This window comes from Staurois parvus, unplaced genomic scaffold (genome assembly GCF_062004578.1).
Source record: "Staurois parvus isolate SC_StPar_1 unplaced genomic scaffold, SC_StPar_1.0 ptg000299l, whole genome shotgun sequence".
Classification (NCBI taxonomy): Eukaryota; Metazoa; Chordata; class Amphibia; order Anura; family Ranidae; genus Staurois; species Staurois parvus.
The window spans coordinates 23,731,590-23,753,463 of record NW_028318095.1 but is presented as its reverse complement, the minus strand read 5'-3'; the positions used below and the strand labels follow the sequence as shown (position 1 = coordinate 23,753,463).

At 40.9% G+C, this 21,874-nt stretch overlaps 1 protein-coding gene across 2 annotated transcripts in view; it reads left to right on the top strand.

Annotated features, from left to right (window-relative positions):
* Positions 1-21,874, top strand: part of NSRP1 (nuclear speckle splicing regulatory protein 1) — a 111,399-nt gene that overhangs the window by 50,690 nt on the left and 38,835 nt on the right. For both annotated transcript variants that reach the window (XM_089683043.1, XM_089683044.1), the window contains exon 4: positions 20,670-20,726. In XM_089683043.1, the coding sequence (XP_089539169.1) occupies positions 20,670-20,726 (57 nt within the window). The remainder of the gene's footprint in view (positions 1-20,669; positions 20,727-21,874) is intronic.

The window sequence follows — 21,874 nt, the reverse complement described above, 5'->3', positions numbered from 1 at the left end:
TCCCACCACTCCATCCCCCACAGCCATCTCCTCCTGTACCACCTTCCCCTCCCTCCTAGATTGTAAGCTCGAAAGAGCAGGGCCCTCGAACCTCTCGTGTATTGTATTGTTACTGTCTTGTCTCATGTTCTGTCCCCCTTGCTACTGTACAGCGCTGAGCATACCCTTTGGCGCTATATAAATACTGTATAATAAAATAAAAAAATAATGTCACTCAACAGAGAGGGAGGGGGGATATCGGAGGAATCTGATTTGGGAGAGAGAGATACAAGATGGAGGGGTTTGGAGCAAAATGGATGACCTTGTCCATCTCTGTGTGCACGATTGCTACAGCTGTATGTTGTAGCTGTGTCTCCTGGGAGCATAAATATGCCCACAATTTATGTTGGGTGCCTGAAAGCATCCAGGTGCATAAACTCTTAATCTTTCTTTTTAGACCTAAATTTAACTTTGAAAATAGGATTGTAGAGTAAAACATTCGTCTTTGTTTTAAATTTTTATAATTTATTTTTCTTATCCGCAATACTCCTCTTCACCATAGCAAAATGTTTATTTGCTGATCTGGTATATCCACGTAGTAAAAAATAAATTTCCTTTCCCATACACAAACAAGACTGAGGTCATAAACAACTAAATAAAATCTCCTTCATGGCTGACCTTTTTCACAGTCTCTTACTTCCGAACTTTGTGAGATGAGAAAGAGGGACACTTAACAAAAAGTAAATAGCCAATGCCCCTCCACTTCCTGTACTGGAAGATTGTACTGACTTTTGATGTGTGACTATGTAAAATTGTACTTTTTAAAGGTATGGCTTGGTTTTGTCTGCCGCATCTCTCATCTAGAGACAGTGAGGCTTAGAGGGAAGTCAGGGTTATGGAAAAGCAGTTCAAATAGACATTGATTATGTTTCAGTTTTCATTTAGTAGTAATATGAAACCAAAAGTTGGGGCTCTTGGCGATTAATGGTGAAAGGTCAAACACAGAGGGATTTCCAGTGCTTTTGGCGTACCACATATGATGATGAAGAGGGATGAGATGAATTTCAGTTTGACCTAGAATGATTTTATTTTTTTTTAGCTGGTGACAAGACAGGCTATGAGATTTCAGTGAAATACCTATTTCCACTAGTGTAGAAATCTTCTTGTCTGTATATGTGATACAGTAAAGGAAATTGGTTCATGATGCATGTAATTTCCAGGTGGTACCAAAACTGTACTCCTATATACCCTTCTGTATCACCCCAGTATTGGAAAGGATGGACAGAACAAGGAACTTTTGTCCCCATCTGGTGGCAATTCTAAAATCCAGAACAACTGGAAATCAATTGCAAGATACATTCAAGAGATCAACAATCTACCATACCACTGAATCTCGTGTGTGTGTTTATGAAAAATCTACTTGTCCAGGGACTACATCGGACCTTGCAGAGTAGTGAGCACTGATCGGGTGCTGCTCAGGAAAGGGGAGTTACCGGCTTATCCTTTATCCCTTTCGCTGCCAGAGCCATTTTTGCGTTTTTTTTTTGCACAAGTTTAAAAAATCATTTTAGACCTGAAGGTTACATTAAAACCCGCAAACATTATATATTTTCTGAAAGCAGACACCCTAGAGACTAAAATAGTGGTAGTTTCCATTTTTTATGTCACATGATATTACCGCATAATTTCAGGGCACAAAAAAGCAATAAATTACCTTATTTTTTTTTTTTTAAATATAAAAGATGAGGTTACACCGAGTAAATACTGTAGATATCTAACATGTCAAACCTTAAATTTGCGCGCACTCCTGAAATAGCGACAAGCTTCAGTATACTATGTTTTCTATAGGCGACACTTTTAAAGCCCCTTATAGGTAATTAGTATAGTGTATGAAGGAGGTCTGGTGCTAGAATTATTGCTCTCATCCTAGCATGCACGGTGATATGTAACGTGTACCGCAATCAACGTTTTCATGTGTAGGCGCCCCAGCATGTGCTTTTACATTTGTATGTGCGTATATGTGGGAGGGATGTTATGTGCTTGGGTGTAATGGATTTTTTACAATTAAAACGAAAAACTTTTTTTTTTTCTTCTTTTTTTTACTTAATTTTTCACCACATAGGGGACAAAGTCAGTGGACGCTGGCACTGTGTGGAAGCAATCGGCAGCAGCGCTGCTGCCCGAATGCTTCCATCTGACAGGTGAGCCCTGCTGCTTGAAAAAAATCTACCTGGCTGGCGCCCAGAGCTACATGTCTGGGGCGATATAAATTCAACCTCCCTGAAATATGTATCTATATCTATATATATATATATAAAACACACGCACACAATATAAATAATATATTGGCAAAAGTATTGGGACACCCATCTAAATCATTGGATCCAGGTGTTCCAATCACCTCCATGGCCACAGGTGTATAAAATCAAGCACCTAGCCATGCAGGCTGCTTCTAAAAACATTTGTGAAAGAATAGGTCGTTCTCAGGAGCTCAGTGAATTCAAGCATGGTACCGTGAAAGGCTGCTACCTGTGCAATAAGTTCATCCGTGAAATTTCCTTGCTACTAAATATTCCACTGTCAACTGTTCATGGTATTACAACAAAGTGGAATCAACTGAGAACTACAGCAACTCAGCCACGAAGTGGGAGGCCAAGTAAAATGACAGAGCGGGGTCAGTGCATGCTGAAGCACACAGTGCGCAGAAGTCGCCAACGGTCTGCAGAGTCAATAGCTAAAGATCTCCAAACTTCGTGTGGCCTTCAGATTAGCACAACAACAGTGCATAAGGAACTTCATGTAATGGGTTCCCATGGCTGAGCAGCTGCATCCAAGCCTCAGATCACTAAGTGCAATGCAAAGCAGTGGTGTAAAGCACACCACCACTGGACTCTAGAGCAGTGGAGATGTGTTCTCTGGAATGATGAATCACGCTTCTCTGTCTGGCAATCTGATGGACGTGTCTGGGTTTGGTGTTTGCCAGGAGAGCGGTACTTGCCTGACTGCATTCTGCCAAGTGTAAAGTTTGGTGGAGGGGGATTATAGTGTGGAGTTGTTTTTTCAAGGGTTGGGCTTGGCCCCTTAGTTCCAATGAAGGAAACTCTTAAGGCGTCAGCATACCAAGACATTTTGGACAATTTCATGCTCCCAGCTTTGTGGGAACCGTTTGGGGATGACCCCTTCCTGTTCCAACATGACTGCGCACCAGTGCACAAAGCAAGGTCCATGAAGCCGAGTGAGTTTGGGGTGGAGGGACTTGACTGGCCTGCACAGAGTCCTGACCTCAACCTGACAGAACACCTTTGGGATGAATTAGAGCGGAGACCTTCTCGTCCGACATTAGTGCCTGACCTCACAAATGCGCTTCTGAAAGAATGGTCAAACATTCCATAGACACACTCATAAACCTTGTGGACAGCCTTCCCAGAAGAGTTGAAGTTGTTATAGCTGCAAAGGTTGGGCCAACTCAATATTGAACCCTATGGGCTAACTCTGGTATAACATTAAAGTTCATGTGTGTAAAGGTAGGCGTCCCAATACGTTTGGCAATATAGTGTGTGTGCGTGTGTATGTATATTGCATGTGTGTAGATAGAGATAGATATATATATATATAGATAGATAGATAGATATTTCTATTTATATTTCATTGCACAGGCTTTTCAGTAAACGGATATAAGCTGACATTTGTACCCACTTAGTAAACCCTACTGAAACCACTCCTGTCATCAAACTGAAAGAAAACATCCATTCTAAAAGATTTGGTTCCAAAACATATAACAAATAGGATTAATGATTATTGGAGGACATTATTACAGTACTCAAGGTAAATTCTCCCTCCTCTAAGCTAGCTTTATAGACAGAAGTTAGAGACTGCACTGTCCCTTGTGATAGGCCCCATGTGATGTAATCGGTGCACGTGCTCCCAGACAGGTTACTCAGAGAAGAGGAGAGCAGGACCAAGCAGCTTTGTTATAAACTGTGATTACTTGAGCACAAAAATGAATACATCTTTATTGGGGAGTGTTAGCTGGGTTTATAAGACTAGTTTAATGTCAAAATCGGTGAGAGTAATGCAATATTGTAAGTCGGGCTCCCGGGATAATACACCTTAATACTGCGACCTAAAGAAGCAACTCTTTGAAGTTTTACATTTGCTTCTTTTGCCAGCATTAAATTACTGGAGATCACGTAATGTCAGTGTTTACAGTAGCATCTGACGATTGATGGATAGGTCCATATGTAAATACACATGGTGCCTATATCATCTGTCCCATTGGCAGTCTGAATATATCAGCTGCTAGTGAGTGACATTCTTATGTTTTATGTTATGCTCATTGACTGTTAGGAACAATAATTAATGACAAGTCTGACATGCACAGTTACTGGAATAAGTAATTTATTTAAAGCTGTCTGCACTATGACTACAAAGAGAACCTGTCTTGAGACCAACATTAAGGGTGAAAATATTGTTACCTTGAAAAAAAGACTGAAGGGGGCGCATGCGCGGCCGGCTCCTGCATGAACGTGTAGTGTGAACCGCTCCGTACAGCCGCCAGAACGATCGCGGCTCACACTGACCCCAGGGAATTCTGACAACACAGACAGCAGCATAAGTGGTGCCCGATCCTCCCCAGGCATGCCCCGCAGGAGGAAAACCCCGGGACAGCCGGGGAAATTAACACACTTCTTCCCTGCCATCACGGCAGAAATCCAAGATGGCGCCGGCGGCAGTGACATGAGGGACAGCAGGCAGCAGGGGGACTACTCTGCCCAGCAACAAGATCCAAGGCTGAGATACACGCTATATCCAGGGGACCCTGGTGAATTGTCTCCCCCTCTGTCCCCCACTACCAGAAGCCCAGCCAAGTCCAGAATTAGACTGGTCCCTGAACAACAGCAGGCATCCCAGACCCTCAGTGATCCTCCCTCACAATTATACACAGACCTCCCTGTCATAGAGGCATTCCCAGCAACAGATCAGCCAGTAACCGAAATATGCATGAAGAACATGCTATTATCCCTTAAGCAAACTCTGCATAATGATTTATCATCATCTTTGGTACACATCACTAATGTGGTCAAACACCAAGAGCAAAGAATACAACATATTGAAACCAAAATGGGCGACGTCATTTTAGCGCATAATGATTTGATTGACGCACATTCAGATCATACCTTGGACATCGAACAAATCAATTTGAAACTAGCCGATCTAGAAGATCGCTCAAGGCGTAATAATATCAAATTTAGGGGCATACCTGAAAGCGTCACTAATGAGACATTACTGTCCTATATACAACAGTATATAAAAGCCCTCATTCCATCCATCTCAGATCTAGAGCTGGCCATAGACCGAGCCCACCGCCTACCCAAACCAACATTCCTATCTGCCTCCATTCCTAGAGATGTTTTAGCCCGGATTCATTTCTACCATATAAAGGATAAAATCATGCTGGCAGCCAGAAATACATCTACACTACCACCGCCACATGCAAATATCCGGTTATTCGCAGATCTCTCAAAGGCCACGCTGCTTAACCGCAAAAAGATGATTACCATTACTAAAGCCTTGAGGAACCATAGTATACCATATCAATGGGGATTCCCCACGAAACTAACCGTGAAACAACATGGTAAAACCTTCACCATTAAAAATCTCGAAGCAGGCCTAGACCTGCTTAAAGCCTGGAAAATAATACCTGAAGATACACCACAAAACGCACCCTCTCATTCTCAGAGTATGGAAGCTGATTAAACGTGTCACTAATCGCACCCGCTATAACATCAACATAGCACCTCAAAAATGTCGTTTTCCCTCAACAATATCTGGCGATCGGCCGAGTTTTTGAAGTTTTATGTTATTAGAAACTGTTTGGCTTGACCTTTTTTACGGCCTAAGCCTGTTTGAACCCCCCACATCTGAAGTAGCAATGCAAGCTACTCAGACCACTTGCATTTTCCGCAAGTCTTTTTTTTACACCCCTCCTTTTTTCCTTCCACCTCCCTCCTTGGCACCATCACCAGTCGCTCAAATCCGTCTTATTACCAACAGATTAATGAAGAACTTTCATGGAAATTTCACCTCAATCCAGCAACCGAACCTAAATCAAATTCTCACTTTTGATTACCTCCTCCCTCACATGGAACTGCTAGCACAACCTCACATCCATTCAATTACCACCTCAAATATATCGCTTAGCGCTTCAAGACCTGCACAATGATCAACATTACATCCCTTAATGTACGGGGTTTAAATTCTCCATTTAAAAGATCGATGCTTCATAAAGAAACTAAGAAATTTCAGACCGATATAGTTTTTATACAGGAATCCCACTTCGCTACAAACAAGATACCCAAATTCCACCTACACCGTTTCTCAAACATCTTCATGGCCACGAACTTGAAAAAAAAAAATGGAGTCATTACAGCCATAAAAGACTCTATCCAGTTCCAACACATATCAGAAACCGTTGACCCTCAAGGCCGCTACCACATTCTGATATGCCAACTGAACAACAACCTCTACACTTTAGTGAACGTATATGGTCCCAATAAAAACCAGCTGCAATTCTTTAACAAGCAACGAGAAAGACTTCTACTACTCCCATCCACATCTTTCATACTCCAGAATCGATTTTTTCCTCACGGACAAATGGACACTGCAACATATAACATCATCTACAATTGGCACGATAACATGGTCAGACCATGCTCCTATTCATATCTCAGTGGACAAAAACCAGCGCTCGGCAATCCCGCCAATCTGGAGATTAAACTCTGCAATCCTGAAGAACCCTGAATACCAGAAACATATTTTAGAAGCTCATAACTTGTTTTTTGAGACTAATGCAACTCCGAACATGCCTATAACCACGCTCTGGCCCACCTATAAGGCTTACATGAGAGGTATCCTCATACAATTAAATTCCCGCATTAAAAAACAAAGATCTTATCAAATAGATCAGATTCTCTCGTCCATTAAACGTAACAAAGAAATTAACAAAACCAATCCAAATGCCATCATAGCCGAGTCCCTGGCCTCTGATAGAAACAAACTACGAATACTTTTATTACATGAATACGACCTCAACCTACAGAGAGCTAAATCCAAATTTTACGCGCTTGGTAATAAAGCAAATGCACTCCTATCAAAAATGATTAAACAAAAGCGACTTAAAACTAAGATAGCCTCGATTAAACACCCCACTACCCAAGCATTGCTCACAAACCCTCGAGACATATCTGACGCGTTTGCGACATATTACCACACACTATACAACCTCAAAGATGATATTAATACGCCCCAACCCACCGCCAATACCATTCAACATTTCCTAGATAATACCAATTTACCCAGTCTCTCAGCGTCCCAACTTACCTCGCTATCGACACCAATCTGCCCTGCTGAAATTGACCGTAGCATAAAAACATTACCCCTAAACAAATCCCCAGGAAATGACGGTTTTACCAACGAATACTTCAAAATAATGGCATCCAACCTTACAACACATCTATCTGAATTATTTAACCATGTTGCCTCTACGGGGATATTCCCCGCTGAAATGTTACAGTCAGTAATTACAACCATTCCCAAACCAAACAAAGATCCCCAACTGGTACAAAACTATAGACCGATCTCGTTATTAAACACGGACATAAAGCTATATGCCAAAATAATTGCCCAAAGATTACTTCCTTACCTCCCCACGCTAATCCACCCTGACCAGGTAGGTTTTGTCCCCGGTAGACAAGCCCCGGACGCTACTAGAAGAATAATATCCCTCCTCCACAAGCTTGAAACCACCAAACAACCATCATTGTTACTATCTTTAGATGCTGAAACTCACACTCCAAAAATTTGGACTTACAGACTGGATGTTGTCGGCAATACTCGCCCTCTACTTCAAACCTTCTGCTACAGTCTTAACTAATGGCACACTCTCCAAGCCCTTCCAAATCTCTAATGGCACTAGACAAGGCTGCCCCCTCTCTCCTATAATCTTCACTCTATTAATTGAACCCTTGGCCTCTAAACTCAGAGATGACCCAACATTCACAGGTATCACACATTCCAAAATGGACCATAAAATTAGCCTTTTTGCTGATGATATCATCCTAATGGTCACTAATCCCTACAAATCTCTTCAGTCGATACGCATGCATCTTCACAATTACTCTGAAGTCTCCTACTACAAGCTCAATGAGCCAAAATCCTCCATTTTGAACCTATATACCCCTCCTAAGACCCAAAATATACTGAGCAAACAGTTCCCCTTCACATGGGAATCACACAGCATTCCATACCTGGGAATACAACTTACGCCCTCAACTAACCAACTATATGAAGCTAACTATAAACCTCTACTTGACTCCATTCCACGAGAGCTCAAACAACTCCATACTCCCACATTATCGACAATGGGTAAAATAGCATCTTTAAAAATGTGCATATTACCTAAAATACTTTATATTTTCCGTACCCTTCCTATTCCAGTTCCTAATACCTTTTTTAATAAACTCCAAGCGATACTAAATAAATTTATGTGGAAAAACAAAAAGCCTAGATGCACGACAAATCTACTAATAAGACCTCCCTCCAGGGGCGGAGCAGGCCATCCTCATTTAAAATCTTACTACAACGCTGTGCTCCTAGACCAGCTCTTCTTTTGGTGGCATCCTACAAAAGACAAATTGTGGACTCACTTAGAAATTCCGTCACATCTCCCATATACTCCTGATAATCTATTATTCCTCCCTCTAAATAGCCAAACTCTTTCATTATCTAAACACCCATGTATAAAAGCCTCTTTACAAGCCTGGTTTGACCTCTTGTCCTCTCATTACCCAAGCAATGAAACAACAAAAATTCCTACTCCAATCTCTACATTGCACCTCATCATCCCCTCACTAAACCTCACACAATGGGAAAATCAAGGTATAACCCGTATCCGTGACTTATATACAGTTCATAAGCTAAAATCTTTTGTTACCCTCCAAACACAGTTTCACCTCCCTGACAATGAACAATTCTCATACATGAGAATTGCCCACGCCTTGCATACAATGGATATATCTCAAGAACGAATAATTCCCTCCAGAGCACACCTCTTTTTTCAGAGATCACATTATCCCAAAAAGGGAATCTCAACCTTCTACTCCATTATGAATGACTCTCAGTTTAATATTCACACTGCTTCCCTGATTAACTGGGAAAAAATATTCCGTCAATCAGTCTCTCCTTGCACTTGGTCGAAAACCTTCAATACCACATACAAGGCATCCAAATGTAACTCCCATTGGGAAACATACCTGAAAATCTTACATCAGTGGTATCTAACGCCTGTTAAGCTCAATCTCTATTACACACAACATTCGCCCAAGTGCTGGAGACACTGTGGAGAAATAGGAACGCTCCTCCATATACTTTGGTCTTGTAAATCTCTCACATCGTATTGGAACAAAGTATTTCAGCTGATCTCCACCATATCTACAGTTCCAAAGACTCCAAACCCAGTTATAGCTCTCCTTCATATAGGAATAGATAATTTTCCTGTGGACTCTCGTACTATCATAATTCATATACTAGCAATAGCAAAAAACAATATTACTAAATTGTGGAAATCTACCACATCCCCTTTGTTCTCATCCCTCATTATAGAACTTAATCTCCATTGTGAGATGGAAAAGAGAACGGCAATTCAAAATTTTTCATACCACAAATTCTGCCTTCAATGGTCTCGGTGGCTCCAAGACCCTAATTGCTCTGTTAAGTGACAACTACGATAATATACTACCATACTGTAACCAATTCATTGGACTGGTGCCCCCCCCTCCCTTCCCCCCCCCCCTCTATCTACCTTCTAACCCTTCTCCCCTCTACGGTTTATCACATATTCATCCACACTTAGTTCACAATCTTCTGAGCATACCTCTCAAGTATCCGAGGCCCTGCTACATCATTCCCGGCTAACTAATGGAAAATTGTGTGTTTTCTCTAATAATTACCTGTTCTCTTGATTATACATTTTCTTATTGTGAACGTTGATCGTTTTATATATCTGTAATATGTTGTGGTAAATTGTTGAAAATTTCTTCAATAAAAATATTTGAACAGAAAAAAAGACTGAAATACACGCTTTGTACCCAGAAAGAAAAGCTTTTGTGAGGACTGACAATGAAGGCTTACTTGTTGCTGGGCTATTGGACCTTTAATAAAAGACCTGATGATAAGTGAGAATAATATAAAAGGTGCAGGAAATTGTAATCTATCAGTGCCTGCAAGACAACAGGAAATTGTCACTATAAACCATTGACATTGTGTTGTTTGCTTTGCCAACACTTTCTTTAAATGTACTGACACTTAAGCCAAAAAAAAGGCAGGTGGATTATTTTAACATGTTATGATATAGAAGAAACAAATGCAGTACTCAGCTACAGTAAAATGGCATGTGAAAAGCAAGTATGCAAGTAAAGAAACATTAAACTAAAATGTAATTTGCATTTTGGAGCCAGTACAGTATCTCAAATTGCCAATTATAGGGTACAAAAGTTATGTCTGGGTAATACTGGTTTACATGTAAATTAGAAGGTTATTAGAAAGTTCATTAAATGCATCTTGGTAGATTGCAGCTGAAAGTGTTCTATGAATATACAGTGGATATAAAAAGTCTACACACCCTGTTAAAATGTCAGGTTTCTGTGATGTAAAAAAAGACACTAAGATAAATCATTTCAGAGCTTTTTTCCATCTTTAATGTGACCTATAAACTGTACAACTCAGTTGAACAACAAACTGAAATCTTTTAGGTGGAGGGAAGTAAAAATAAAAAACTGATGTGTGCACACTCTTAAACTCATACTTTGTTGAATCTCCTTTTGTTTTTAATACAGCATTCAGTCTTTTTGGGTATTTGTCTATCAGCATGGCACATCTTGACTTGGCAATATTTGCATACTCTTCCTTGCAAAAACACTCCAAATCTGTCAGATTCCTGTGCACAGCTCTCTTCAGATCACCCCACAGATTTTTGATCTGATTCAGGTCTGGGCTCTTGCTGGGCCATTCCAAAATTGTAATCTTCTTCTGGTGAAGCCATTTGTTGATTTGGATGTATGCTTTGGGTCGTTGTCATTCTGAAAGATGAAGTTCCTCTTCATGTTCAGCTTTCTAGCAGCTTTCTTTTGTGCCAATATTGACTGTTACTTGGAACTAAGGCCCCAGTTCCAGCTGAAGAAAAACATCCCCAAAGCATGATGCTGCCACCACCATGCTTCACTGTAGGCATGGTGTTGTTTTTGTGCCAAACATATGTTTTGGAATTATGGCCAAAAAGTTCAACCTTGGTTTCATCAGACCATAAGACATTTTCCCACATGCTTTTGGGAGACTTCAGATGTGTTTTGCAAAATTTAACCAGGCTTGCATGTTTTTCTTTGTAAGAAAAGGCTTCCGTCTTGCCACTCTACCCCATAGCCCAGATATATGAAGAATACAGAAGATTGTTATCACATGTGCCGCACAGCCAGTACTTGCCAGATATTCCTGCAGCTCCTTTAATATTGCTGTAGGCCTCTTGGCAGCCTCTCAGACCAGTTTTCTTCTCGTCTTCATCAATTTTTGAGGAACTTACAGTTCTTGGTAATGTCAGTGTCAACTCCCCCCCCCAAAAGATTTCAGTTTGTTTTTCTATTGAGTTGTAAAGTTTATAGGTCACCATAAAAGTGGATAAAGTACTGAAATGATTTATGTTTGTCTCATTTATTTATATCACAGAAACCTGACATTTTATGATGACAAGTCTTCATCTAAACAATGTGCTTTACCTCGTGCACGTGAATTGCTCACTCACCAGATTCCCATGGCCAACAACATAGCCTGAAAACTGTTGACCTCATATACCAGGATGTGGGGCTGCTATATTCAATCTAACTATAGATATCCTTAATTGGCTCTCATACAGCCAAAACACAAAATGGGAATGGAAACCCTATGGGGGGAAAATCTGATCGTGTAGTACACAGAATATAAAAAGTAAAATATTGCACTAACATAGTTGAGTGCCAATAGGGGACACCAACATAGAGAGCTCAGTATTAGAGACCTCAGGCAAGCACCACCACTAGTAAATGTCCGGCGTGCATGCCACGGGAACCAGTTATGACGTCAGGACATGGACCGGAAGTGATGTCAGCGACTTGAGTCCCTGGCATCACTTACGGTTATATATTTTTATATATATTTTGATACTTGATGGATGGTGGTTAGTTTTATTCTGCTTCAAGACACTACATTTCTTTGGTTTAACCCTTTTCGTTACAGCACTGCTTCCAGCTGGCCAGGTCTGTACACTGTAAGCACCTGACATTCCTCACATTCCTGCTTATGCTATAAGCTCATGGTCACTTGAGTGACCATGAACTTTTAGGAGAAATGTTCAGCAGACTCTGCTGAACAAAATAATAGCTCTGATTAACGGCTAAAAAGCCACTGATCAAAGCTATCAACCAAAAATGTGAAACCCCTCCATCCCGCGGCTGCTGCTCTGCCTCTCAACTGCTTCCTTCTCCCCTACACATACCCCATTTTTGCAGACAAATGCACCACAACCGCATGCATTGCACGTGGTTGTGGGGCATTTGCGGCACTTCCTCATTGACTCGAATGTGTAGCGTTCTGTGGCTGGCATCGCTACAAGTCAGGTCAACTTTGCCATGGGCACAAAGCGTCGCAGCCCCAGCATGTAAACACCCTCGTCCGCTGCCTATTTTAGCTTAAGGAGGGGTGGTTGGTGAGCGACAGAAACACAGCTCAACCGTGCATTTTTTGACACCCCCCTCCAACTGCAATTCTAATCAAAGCCTCAGGCCTTGTTCACTACTTCAGGGCAGTGTTTAGCTGCACAGGGATGTACAGGTGTTCTGTGCATCCCCATGCAGCCAGTCCCATTGATGTCAATTGGACACAACGGCTGCACGGGAATGCACAGGTGTTCTGTGCATACCCATGCAGGCAGCCCCATCCATATCAATTGGGACGCAACGGCTGCATGGACATGGTGCTCCACAGGACACACTGCTCTCAACTTGACATCCATGTAGGCGCATATCCCTGACCTGCACCTATACCCACACGGATGTCAGATCTGTCCTCGCAGCCGCTGCATCCCAACTGACATGAATAGGACTGCCTGCACAGGAATTCACAGAACCCGTACGGTTTAACACGTGACCTACTAAGACCACATCCCATTGAATGAGGTCTTAGTATGAATTTAGCAGGAATTTTGTAAGTTATGTTGTGCTTCTGTGTACTAATAAGGATTTTAGTGTTTAAGTGAAAATAGTGATTTGATAAACATTTGCACAACTATTGTGGGGCCTAAAAAATCAACAGCACCTTCTTTTTATTATTCTACTGGTCATATGCTTTCAGAACATGGTTTAGGACGTCTTTTACAAACTCTGAAAGCTGTAAGTGAAAAATAAATCCTCTAGATCAGGGGTCTCCAAACTGCGGTCCGAGGCCCTTTGCTACCTTTTATCTGGCGCTTGGGGCACTCTTGCTCCCACTTAGACCAACAATGGGGCCGTACTTCTTCCATTGAAACCAATGAGGGTGTACAGTTCTTCCCACTAATACCAGTGACGGTGCACTACTTCTCCAACCGACCATCAACTCTGAGGCCATGTTTACTCTCACCGATGCTGGGGCCAGGACATAGACTATCCTCACTGGCCCTAATCCGGCTCTCCTAAAGTCTGAAGGACAGTATACCGGCCCTTTGTTTGAAAAGTTTGGAGACCCCTGCTCTAGATTTTAGAGACATTTTTGTGTATGTTCAATTTTCATCATTTCCAAAAAGGCGCAATTTAAAACTCACAAATATTTGTTATTTATTAACTCAATACAGGTTCGGCTTTTATACTTAATAGGAATTTGGCAGGAATTTGTAAAATTTGCTGTTTGTATCTGCTAATAATGATTTTAGTGTATTTGTAGCAAAAATATTGTTTGATAAACATTTGTGCAAATATTGCGGGACCTTAAAGTTCAATAGCACCTTCTTTTCATTGTACTGGTCATGTGCGTTCAGAAAATATATGGTTTGGTGGGTCTTTTACAAAATCTGAAATCTGTAAGGGAAAAATTAAAGCCTCCAGATTTCTAGAGAAATTTGGTTATTTACATTTTTGCGTACGTTTGATTTTCACCATTTTGCAAAAAGGCGCAGGCTGGCTGGTAAGTGTTGCTGGGAAATCTTTTGTTTGTTTTGCAATGTGCATTGCCCTTCCATGTGCACCTTACTGCTGAGTCTGGTTATAGGTTGGGACGGCTGCCATTTTTGTGTAGTTGGCTAATTTGGATGCAGAGATGCACTGGATGCCTTTGCTGTCATTTTGGTATAGCTGGGCATCACGTGTGTCCCTATAGCTCCTCCAGGCACACCTGCCCTTAACCTATCCATTTATACATGTGCTCCTACTATGGAGGCTGTGGAAATTTTATTTAGGTCCACAGTATACAGAGGACCCTTGACGCAGGACTATAACTTACGCATGTATTTGCAAATGTATGCAAACAAAACCATCTGTTTTTGATGCAAACTGTTAGACAGGGACAAATTGGTTGTTTTGCAAGCTGGCTGGTAAGTGTTGCTGGGAAATCTTTTGTTTGTTTTGCGATGTGCATTGCCCTTCCATGTGCATCTTCTTCTAAGGCTGGTTATAGGTTGGAACAGTTGCCATTTTTTGTGTAGTTGGAAATTTAAAATTTACAAATATTTGTTATTGATTAACGCAATACAGGTTAAAGTGTTACTAAACCCACAGCATTAAAATCAGTCTGTATATGCAGTAAAGCATGCTTGTTATACTCACTGTGGAACCTAAGGAGTTAATCCTCTGCATTCTCTGATCCTCCCCTTCTTCCAGTGTCCCCCTCTTATCTCCTGATAAGACATATCATGTGGAATTACTCTGCACATGCTCAGTTTGGTGTGTATTGCTAGAAAGGTGTTTTTTTTTTTTCTTGGGAGAGTGCATGTGATCAGCACAGGACCAATCAACACTGTCCAAACAGAGGTTAAGGGTTCTGCATCCTCCTAGAGCAAAATGAAAACTCCTTCTACAAGCTTTAACTGGTGCTCGGCTGGACACTCATAGAAGTCACAAGACTGCTCTAACTGCTGATGAGAAAAGGTATTTAGCAGTTTATATTTACTAAAATAATTGCACTTCCATGTTCTGTGTACTGTGGGAGACCAGATATAGTGAATGCAGGGTCCTGGGTTTAGTAACACTTTAAGCGTTCTATTTAGTAGGAATTTACAGGAGTTTTGTAAAATTTGTGTTTCTGTGGGAAGGGCTACCCTACAAGCAACTGCAAAATGCTCTCTCAGCTCTGTACTGTACTTTCACTGACACTGCTGGGTAATGCACTGGGGGGAGGGGCACGTCATGAAGATGTCTTCCCCTTCTACTGCTATGCACTTACTGTTCCCTTGTTAGGCCTCATTCACATAAGCGTATTTATGTGTACACCTATATGAAGGGCTGTCTTTGCCCGTACAGGATGCACAGGTGTTCTCTGCATCCATGTGCAGGCAATCCCAGTCATGTCTTTTGGTACTTAGCGCCTGCAGGGATACAGCCATGGGTCCCAATTTGACAGCTGTACTGGTGCTTGTCCCTATATGCATACAATGACCGTTCGGGGGGGGACACCTGCATGACGTTCAGGTTGGGACCAGTGGCTGTGTTCATGCAGCTGCTACATACCAATAGACATGAACGAGACTGCCTGCACATGAATGCACGGAACACATGTTCATTCTGTGTGGGCAAAGATGGCCCTTTGCATGGGTGTACGCATAGATTCACCTGTGTGAACAAGGCCTAACTCTGCATTGCAAAGTTGAGAATTCACGGATTGTGGTGGGGTTAGAGGAGAATGCCTCTGGCGTGTACCCAGAAAAGGTTTTGCCAATGTCCAGTCACCTTAAGGTAGCAGCCTGTAACCCACGGTTTATGAATATTCAGCCTGGTACTTGTACTGTACTCCAAAATATGGAATTTACAGGTAATTCAACATTTTTATTTTTTTCAATAGTGTAAAAACTGATGTTGGTAATACACATTCTTGATCAGCATGGTGGGAAAGTGAATAGCTGCAATGGCTCCTGGGTATATATTTTACTAGGCACACAGTCCTCTCAGAGTTTGTCTGTTAACCCTGGTTTTCTGCTGATTTCTGTCAAAAGGCATACTATTAGGCTAGTTGGATTCTCATCAACTGTGGAACAGATAGGTCATATTGGGTCTACTGAGGTTCACACCTATGTAAGGCTGTTCTTCACTTTGGGAAAAATATTACCCAATCCTGTAGCTGCTGACTTTTAATAAAAAGGGGCCTAGTGCTGTTCTCGCCCGGGCTAGTTCTTCACTAGCCTTTGGATTCCTGGCGCCGACATCCTAACTGCAAAAATATGTCTCAAAGGGGTAGGATATCCTGTCAGATAGACAGATGGATATATATATATATATATATATATACACAGGACACAAAAAACCTATGTTTAATATCTATATACTGATATAAAATGGCCCCAGTATTTCCTGTCCCTGTGACAGGAAGTGTGGAAAGATCTCCTCAGTGAGGACACAGACAACAGTAAAAACTAGAATGAAGTACTAACCTTTCTCAACCTCATCCTAAACCGTTTGCTGTAATTGATGTTTAAACTGACCAATGGCCACAAATGAGAACAGAGACCCTTGATATATCTCTGGATCTACATGTTCACCCTCATGTCAGTATGATGGCAATTGTGTAAACCTCCTTTGAAATGCAGGTGTGATTAACATGGTTTGAGTCAGTTCACAAATATCCAGATACACAAGAGGGGAAATTACTGGACAAGACAGGCCTCCCAACCCTCGCTGTGTGACGGGACTTTGCTAAGCCTGACGTACATATTGGAAGATTCTCTGCATTTTTGGCAACATTACCCATTGTTTAGCTTCATCCACCGTTGTTTTATTTATAAATGTCGTGCCTGGTACTTCGAGCCTTATCGGGCCAGTTACGCTGAGATTTAATCATTTTGAAATGTCTTACACCTTCAGTTTTTTCTTAGTTTTATTTCTGCTCTGCTAAGTCACTGATATCCACGATAAAGAGTAGAATACTATAAAAATGTTCTAGTCCTCATACACACTGGACATTTGTACAGCGGCTGTTTTTTGCTTTTGATGTTTTTTTTTCTACAGCCATTAATCTCCCCGGCATGTTATCCTATGTGTCCATGCACACATAGACTGTAATCAACGTTTTTTGGCAGAGGCGTTTTTGTCTGGAAAAGACCCCAGAGCTTATTGGGTTTCTATAGCAGTTTTTTAGCTGTAAAAATGCTCAAACGTGGCAAACCGGCATTTTTTGACTTTTTTTTTAGCAAAAAAAAAAAAATGCTGAAAAAAACGCGGCTAAACGCTAATTCAAAAACCCTTTTTCTTGTTCATTTCGGATAAACTGGGTAAGAGTTAAAACTTCTGTCAGGTTTTCAAGCAAGTCAGTGTGAGTATTTGTTAAACTCATCCCAAAAGCCCATGTACTCTTCCCCTTTTACTACTGTGAGAGCATCACAGGGCTGTGTTTTTTCATTAGCAGCTGCCCAGGTTCTTACAACAAGCTTGGAAGGCAAGGTGTATGTGGAAGCGTTGACCTCACAGTTCTGCTAGGTGTTGGGCTTTCACTACCTTCCAACCAACAATAGAAATACATCTTTAATTAGAGACATTTTTTATTTTGTAGAAATGAAACAAGTCCAGAAAAAAAAAGTTAAAACAAGTAAATATAATATACCTTCCTATAAATTTACAAATGCTAGCTAGCATAAGCATTAAAAATAGTTAATGTTGATTAAGAGAGTTTAGTTTTGCTTTACCCTAGGTTCACACTTGTTCACATGTGGATTTTAGTGCATTTTTCAGTTTGCAGAAATGCACTACAGTTCATTTAACATGATTTCCTATGGATCTAGTTCACATCAGCGCATTTTGAACTGGTGTGGATTTTTGAAAGGGTTGGGGACTTTTTTCCCGCTGCAGATTGCATTTTGCGTGTAATAGACTTCAATAGAAACACACCAAAAATGCAAGTATTGTGTTTTTGATGCATTTTGCAGGTTGTATTTTGTGTTACATTAAATTGGTTGTTAAGGACCAGTAAACAGCAGTGAGGACAAGGACCTCTTTCCCACAACCCTGGGCTGTTGTTGTGGGGGTCTGCGGGGGTGGGGGGGGGGGAGTGACTTTTCGTAATCTGGAAGCCGCCTTTAACAAGGGGGACCCCAGATCCCACCCCCCATGTGAATGAGTATGCCTACTCATTCACCACAAAAGTGTAAAAACTAAATAAAAGCTCAACTGCAATTTTTGACAAGTGCTATACTAATTTAAAAAAGTAAAAAAAAAAAATTGTCCCCTAAAGTAGATCCAAAATCAAGCACAATGAACGCCAATGCTCCCCCCCCCCCAAAAAAAAAAAACCACACAAAAAAAATAAGCTCCATTCCCATCAAAGACAGCTCGTAAATAAGCCAAGGGGCGAGCTGCATGGTGACTCCGTCCCCTTGCAACGTAAGATCTTTCAGTCAGAGCTCACTCATTCATTGTGACTGACGTTGCATCTACTTTTTTTTTTTCGCTTTACTTTTTAATAAAGCACTTGTCAAAAGCTGTCGTTGAGTTTTTATTCATTTTTTACACTTATTTGGTTAATGAGGAGGGGTACTATGTACCCCATACTCATTCACATAAATGGGGGGGGGCAGGATCTGGGGGCCTCCTTGTTAAAAGGGGCTTCCAGATTCCGATAAGTCACCCCCTGCAGACCCTCACAACCACAGCCCAGGGTTGTGGGGAAAAGGTCCTTGTCTTCGTCAACATGGGGACCAGGTGCTCAAAGCCCCCCCCATGTTCAGGGCATGTGACCTGGAATGGTTCAGGAGGGGGCCCCCCCTCCCACCTTTCCTGACCTTTCATGCTCAGATGAGTGTCTGGTATGGATTCCAGGAGGGACCCCATGCTGTTTTATTTTATTGCGTGGGGTTCCCCTTAAAATCCATACCAAACCCGAAGGGCCTGGTATGGATTAGGAGACACACCATGCTGTTTCTTCCCATTTTTTTTTTAATTGCCGGCAGTATGTTTATTGATATTCAGCAGTCGTTAAGGATGCGATGGCCGCTCGCTCCTTAATGACCATGTTGTTTACTGGTTGTTAAGGAAGCCGGCTGCTGCCTGCTCCTTGACATCCAGCTTAATTCACACAAAACGCAAAAATGCATGAAAAATGCAAAATAAAAGCATCAAAAACTGATGTGAAAAAAAACGCAAAATGCACCCGGACAATGCATCAACTGCAATCTGCGTAGATGTGAACCTAGCCTTAATAAAGCTCCTTGGCAGTCAATTCAAAATGTTTGATTTTGTTCCAACTTTCTGAACTGTCTGTTTTACTATCCACTGAAAGTAGCTAAAGACCAGACTGTTCACCCTGACTCAGTCTTGTGTTGCCCAAGAGAAATTTGTCTATACATGTATACAGTTAGGTCTGCACAATAAAGTAGTGCCACACCTTCTTAACGATCAACTGGGGGATGTTGCATAATAACTCCATAGATTGCTATGAAATTTTACATGCTGCTGAATATCCAGAGATCTACCAAGCAGGTGTAGTCCTACGTCTGTTAATTGTTTTCAAGTGTACCGTCACAGTTGAAATTACCCCTATGAGTTTGTGTATTATTTGGTTTCCAAGCCCATTTAATGCTGTATCTAACTAAGCTATGTGTATGGCGTGGACAAATGTTTTTATCACACTCTTTTAATGTTATTTGGCTGACTGTATGTTCACCTTGAGAAGAGCTTATTCTTCACATGATCCTTGGGATCATATAATAAAGAAACTTTTTGCATTCATATTGATGCATTATTTACTCTGTTTGGGATTAACTAATACCGGAATTTTTGCAGTTTGTTCTGGTCAACTGCCTTTTTTTTCTTATACATGAGTTCTAACCTAAGTCTAGTTATCCAGCAGCTATTCAGCATTACCAAGTCACTTTAATAAATGTTATGTAAAAAGGTCATAAAATGATCAGCTTTTGACTTGATGAAAAGCTTACCACTAGATGATTTAATCTGATTTATATTTTTGAGAGATTATTTTTTTGTGTGTTTTGGGTCTTTTTTTTATTATTTTTATTTTTTCTTTACATATTCAAGTCTTTCTAGTTCATTGTCTGTCAAAAAATGCTGATTAAATTATGTCATTATTTGCCTTGCTCTTGTGAGGTTTGCATGTACAGTCCAGCTGTGTGTATGTTGGAGAACAGTGATGACAGGACACAGTGTAGTAAATAAGTTCATCACTTGTTATTGGTGTAAAGCAACTGGTGTTGAATGAAAAAAAAACAATGTCTTTCTATCTCTGAATTGTAAAGGGCCTCTCTGATAGCGAATGGAGCATGACAGACATATACAGATGGTGTTTCTCTTCTCTGAAAAAGCACACTCTTGGAATCTCACAGATCACGTATTGCCACTAATATATTACATTTTATAATGGATCAGTATGGTGTATATTGTTATGTAAACCAGCAAATAGATTGTTTTATTTTTTTTCAGACTTCAGTTGGGGAGAGTCTACAAAAGGAGGCCCTGAAGAAGAGAGTAATGAAGCAGGTACCGTGTAAGATGCAGAATGTTTTGCTGAAAGAGATTGTACTTCACAAATATTATTTTATATATCATTATATTTTAGCAACAGGCTGACGGATGAATCACTCAGATCTTTTTAACAGAATACCATCAGCACATCAAGGCTAAAAAAGGCATCACAACGTTAACAGTTTAATAACTGCTGATTTCTGCTAAATTGTATAGAAAATGCATGTACATTTCTATTTATTTTAACTCACGCTGACTTATGTTTTGATGTCTGTTGCCATACATTTGTGTGAATAGTACACATTGGAAATGATTGTTTTTCCGATGGCCTTCCATTAATACAGCTGCGCTAAAACGGAAATCAACACACTGGTGTGAACTGGCCCTAAGACTTCAGCTAGCCATATACAGATCAGAATTCAGTCGGTTCAGCATGGATCATATGAATTTTGATCGATCTATGGGCAGGCTGGTTGTACAGAAGTTGATCTCTTGATTGGCTTCTGTACAAACAGCCTGTTTGAAAATGTTTACTTGATCAGTGCCACTGTCTGTAGCCTCCCCGCCTTTTGAATACAACAGACTCAGTAGGAGGGATTTGTCCCATCCACATTGAATGTTTAGTGAAATTTCAATGCAGAGTGCAATGGCTTTAGGAAGTCCATTTAGGATTTAGAAATTGTACAGACTTTTTGTTTAAAAATCCCATGCACTGGTTTGTACATGATATTTTATAGATATAACACTGCTTATGCAAATTACTATAAAGACTTCATTATATGGGTGCCGTTAGACTGCCAACACCAGCATGAAGCAGGCCATGCATGATTAATTTTCTTTCGTTCAACCAGCAGGAAGGAAAGAAAATGAATCGATTCCCCCACACACAATATTCATTCAAGAAGCATCTTCAGCTCTAACAAGCTGTTAAAGCTGAAGAAGCTTCTCAAATGAGTAGTGAAACACATACACTGATCAGCCATAACATTATGACCACCCACCTAATATTGAGTAGTTGACCCTCTTGCAATCAAAACAGCTCTGACATGCTGAGGCATGGTCTGCACTAGTGCTCTGAGGGTATACTGTGGTATCTGACTCTTTAAGGCCTGTAAGTTGCAAGGTGGGGCTTCCAAGGATCAGACTTGTTTTTCCAGCATATC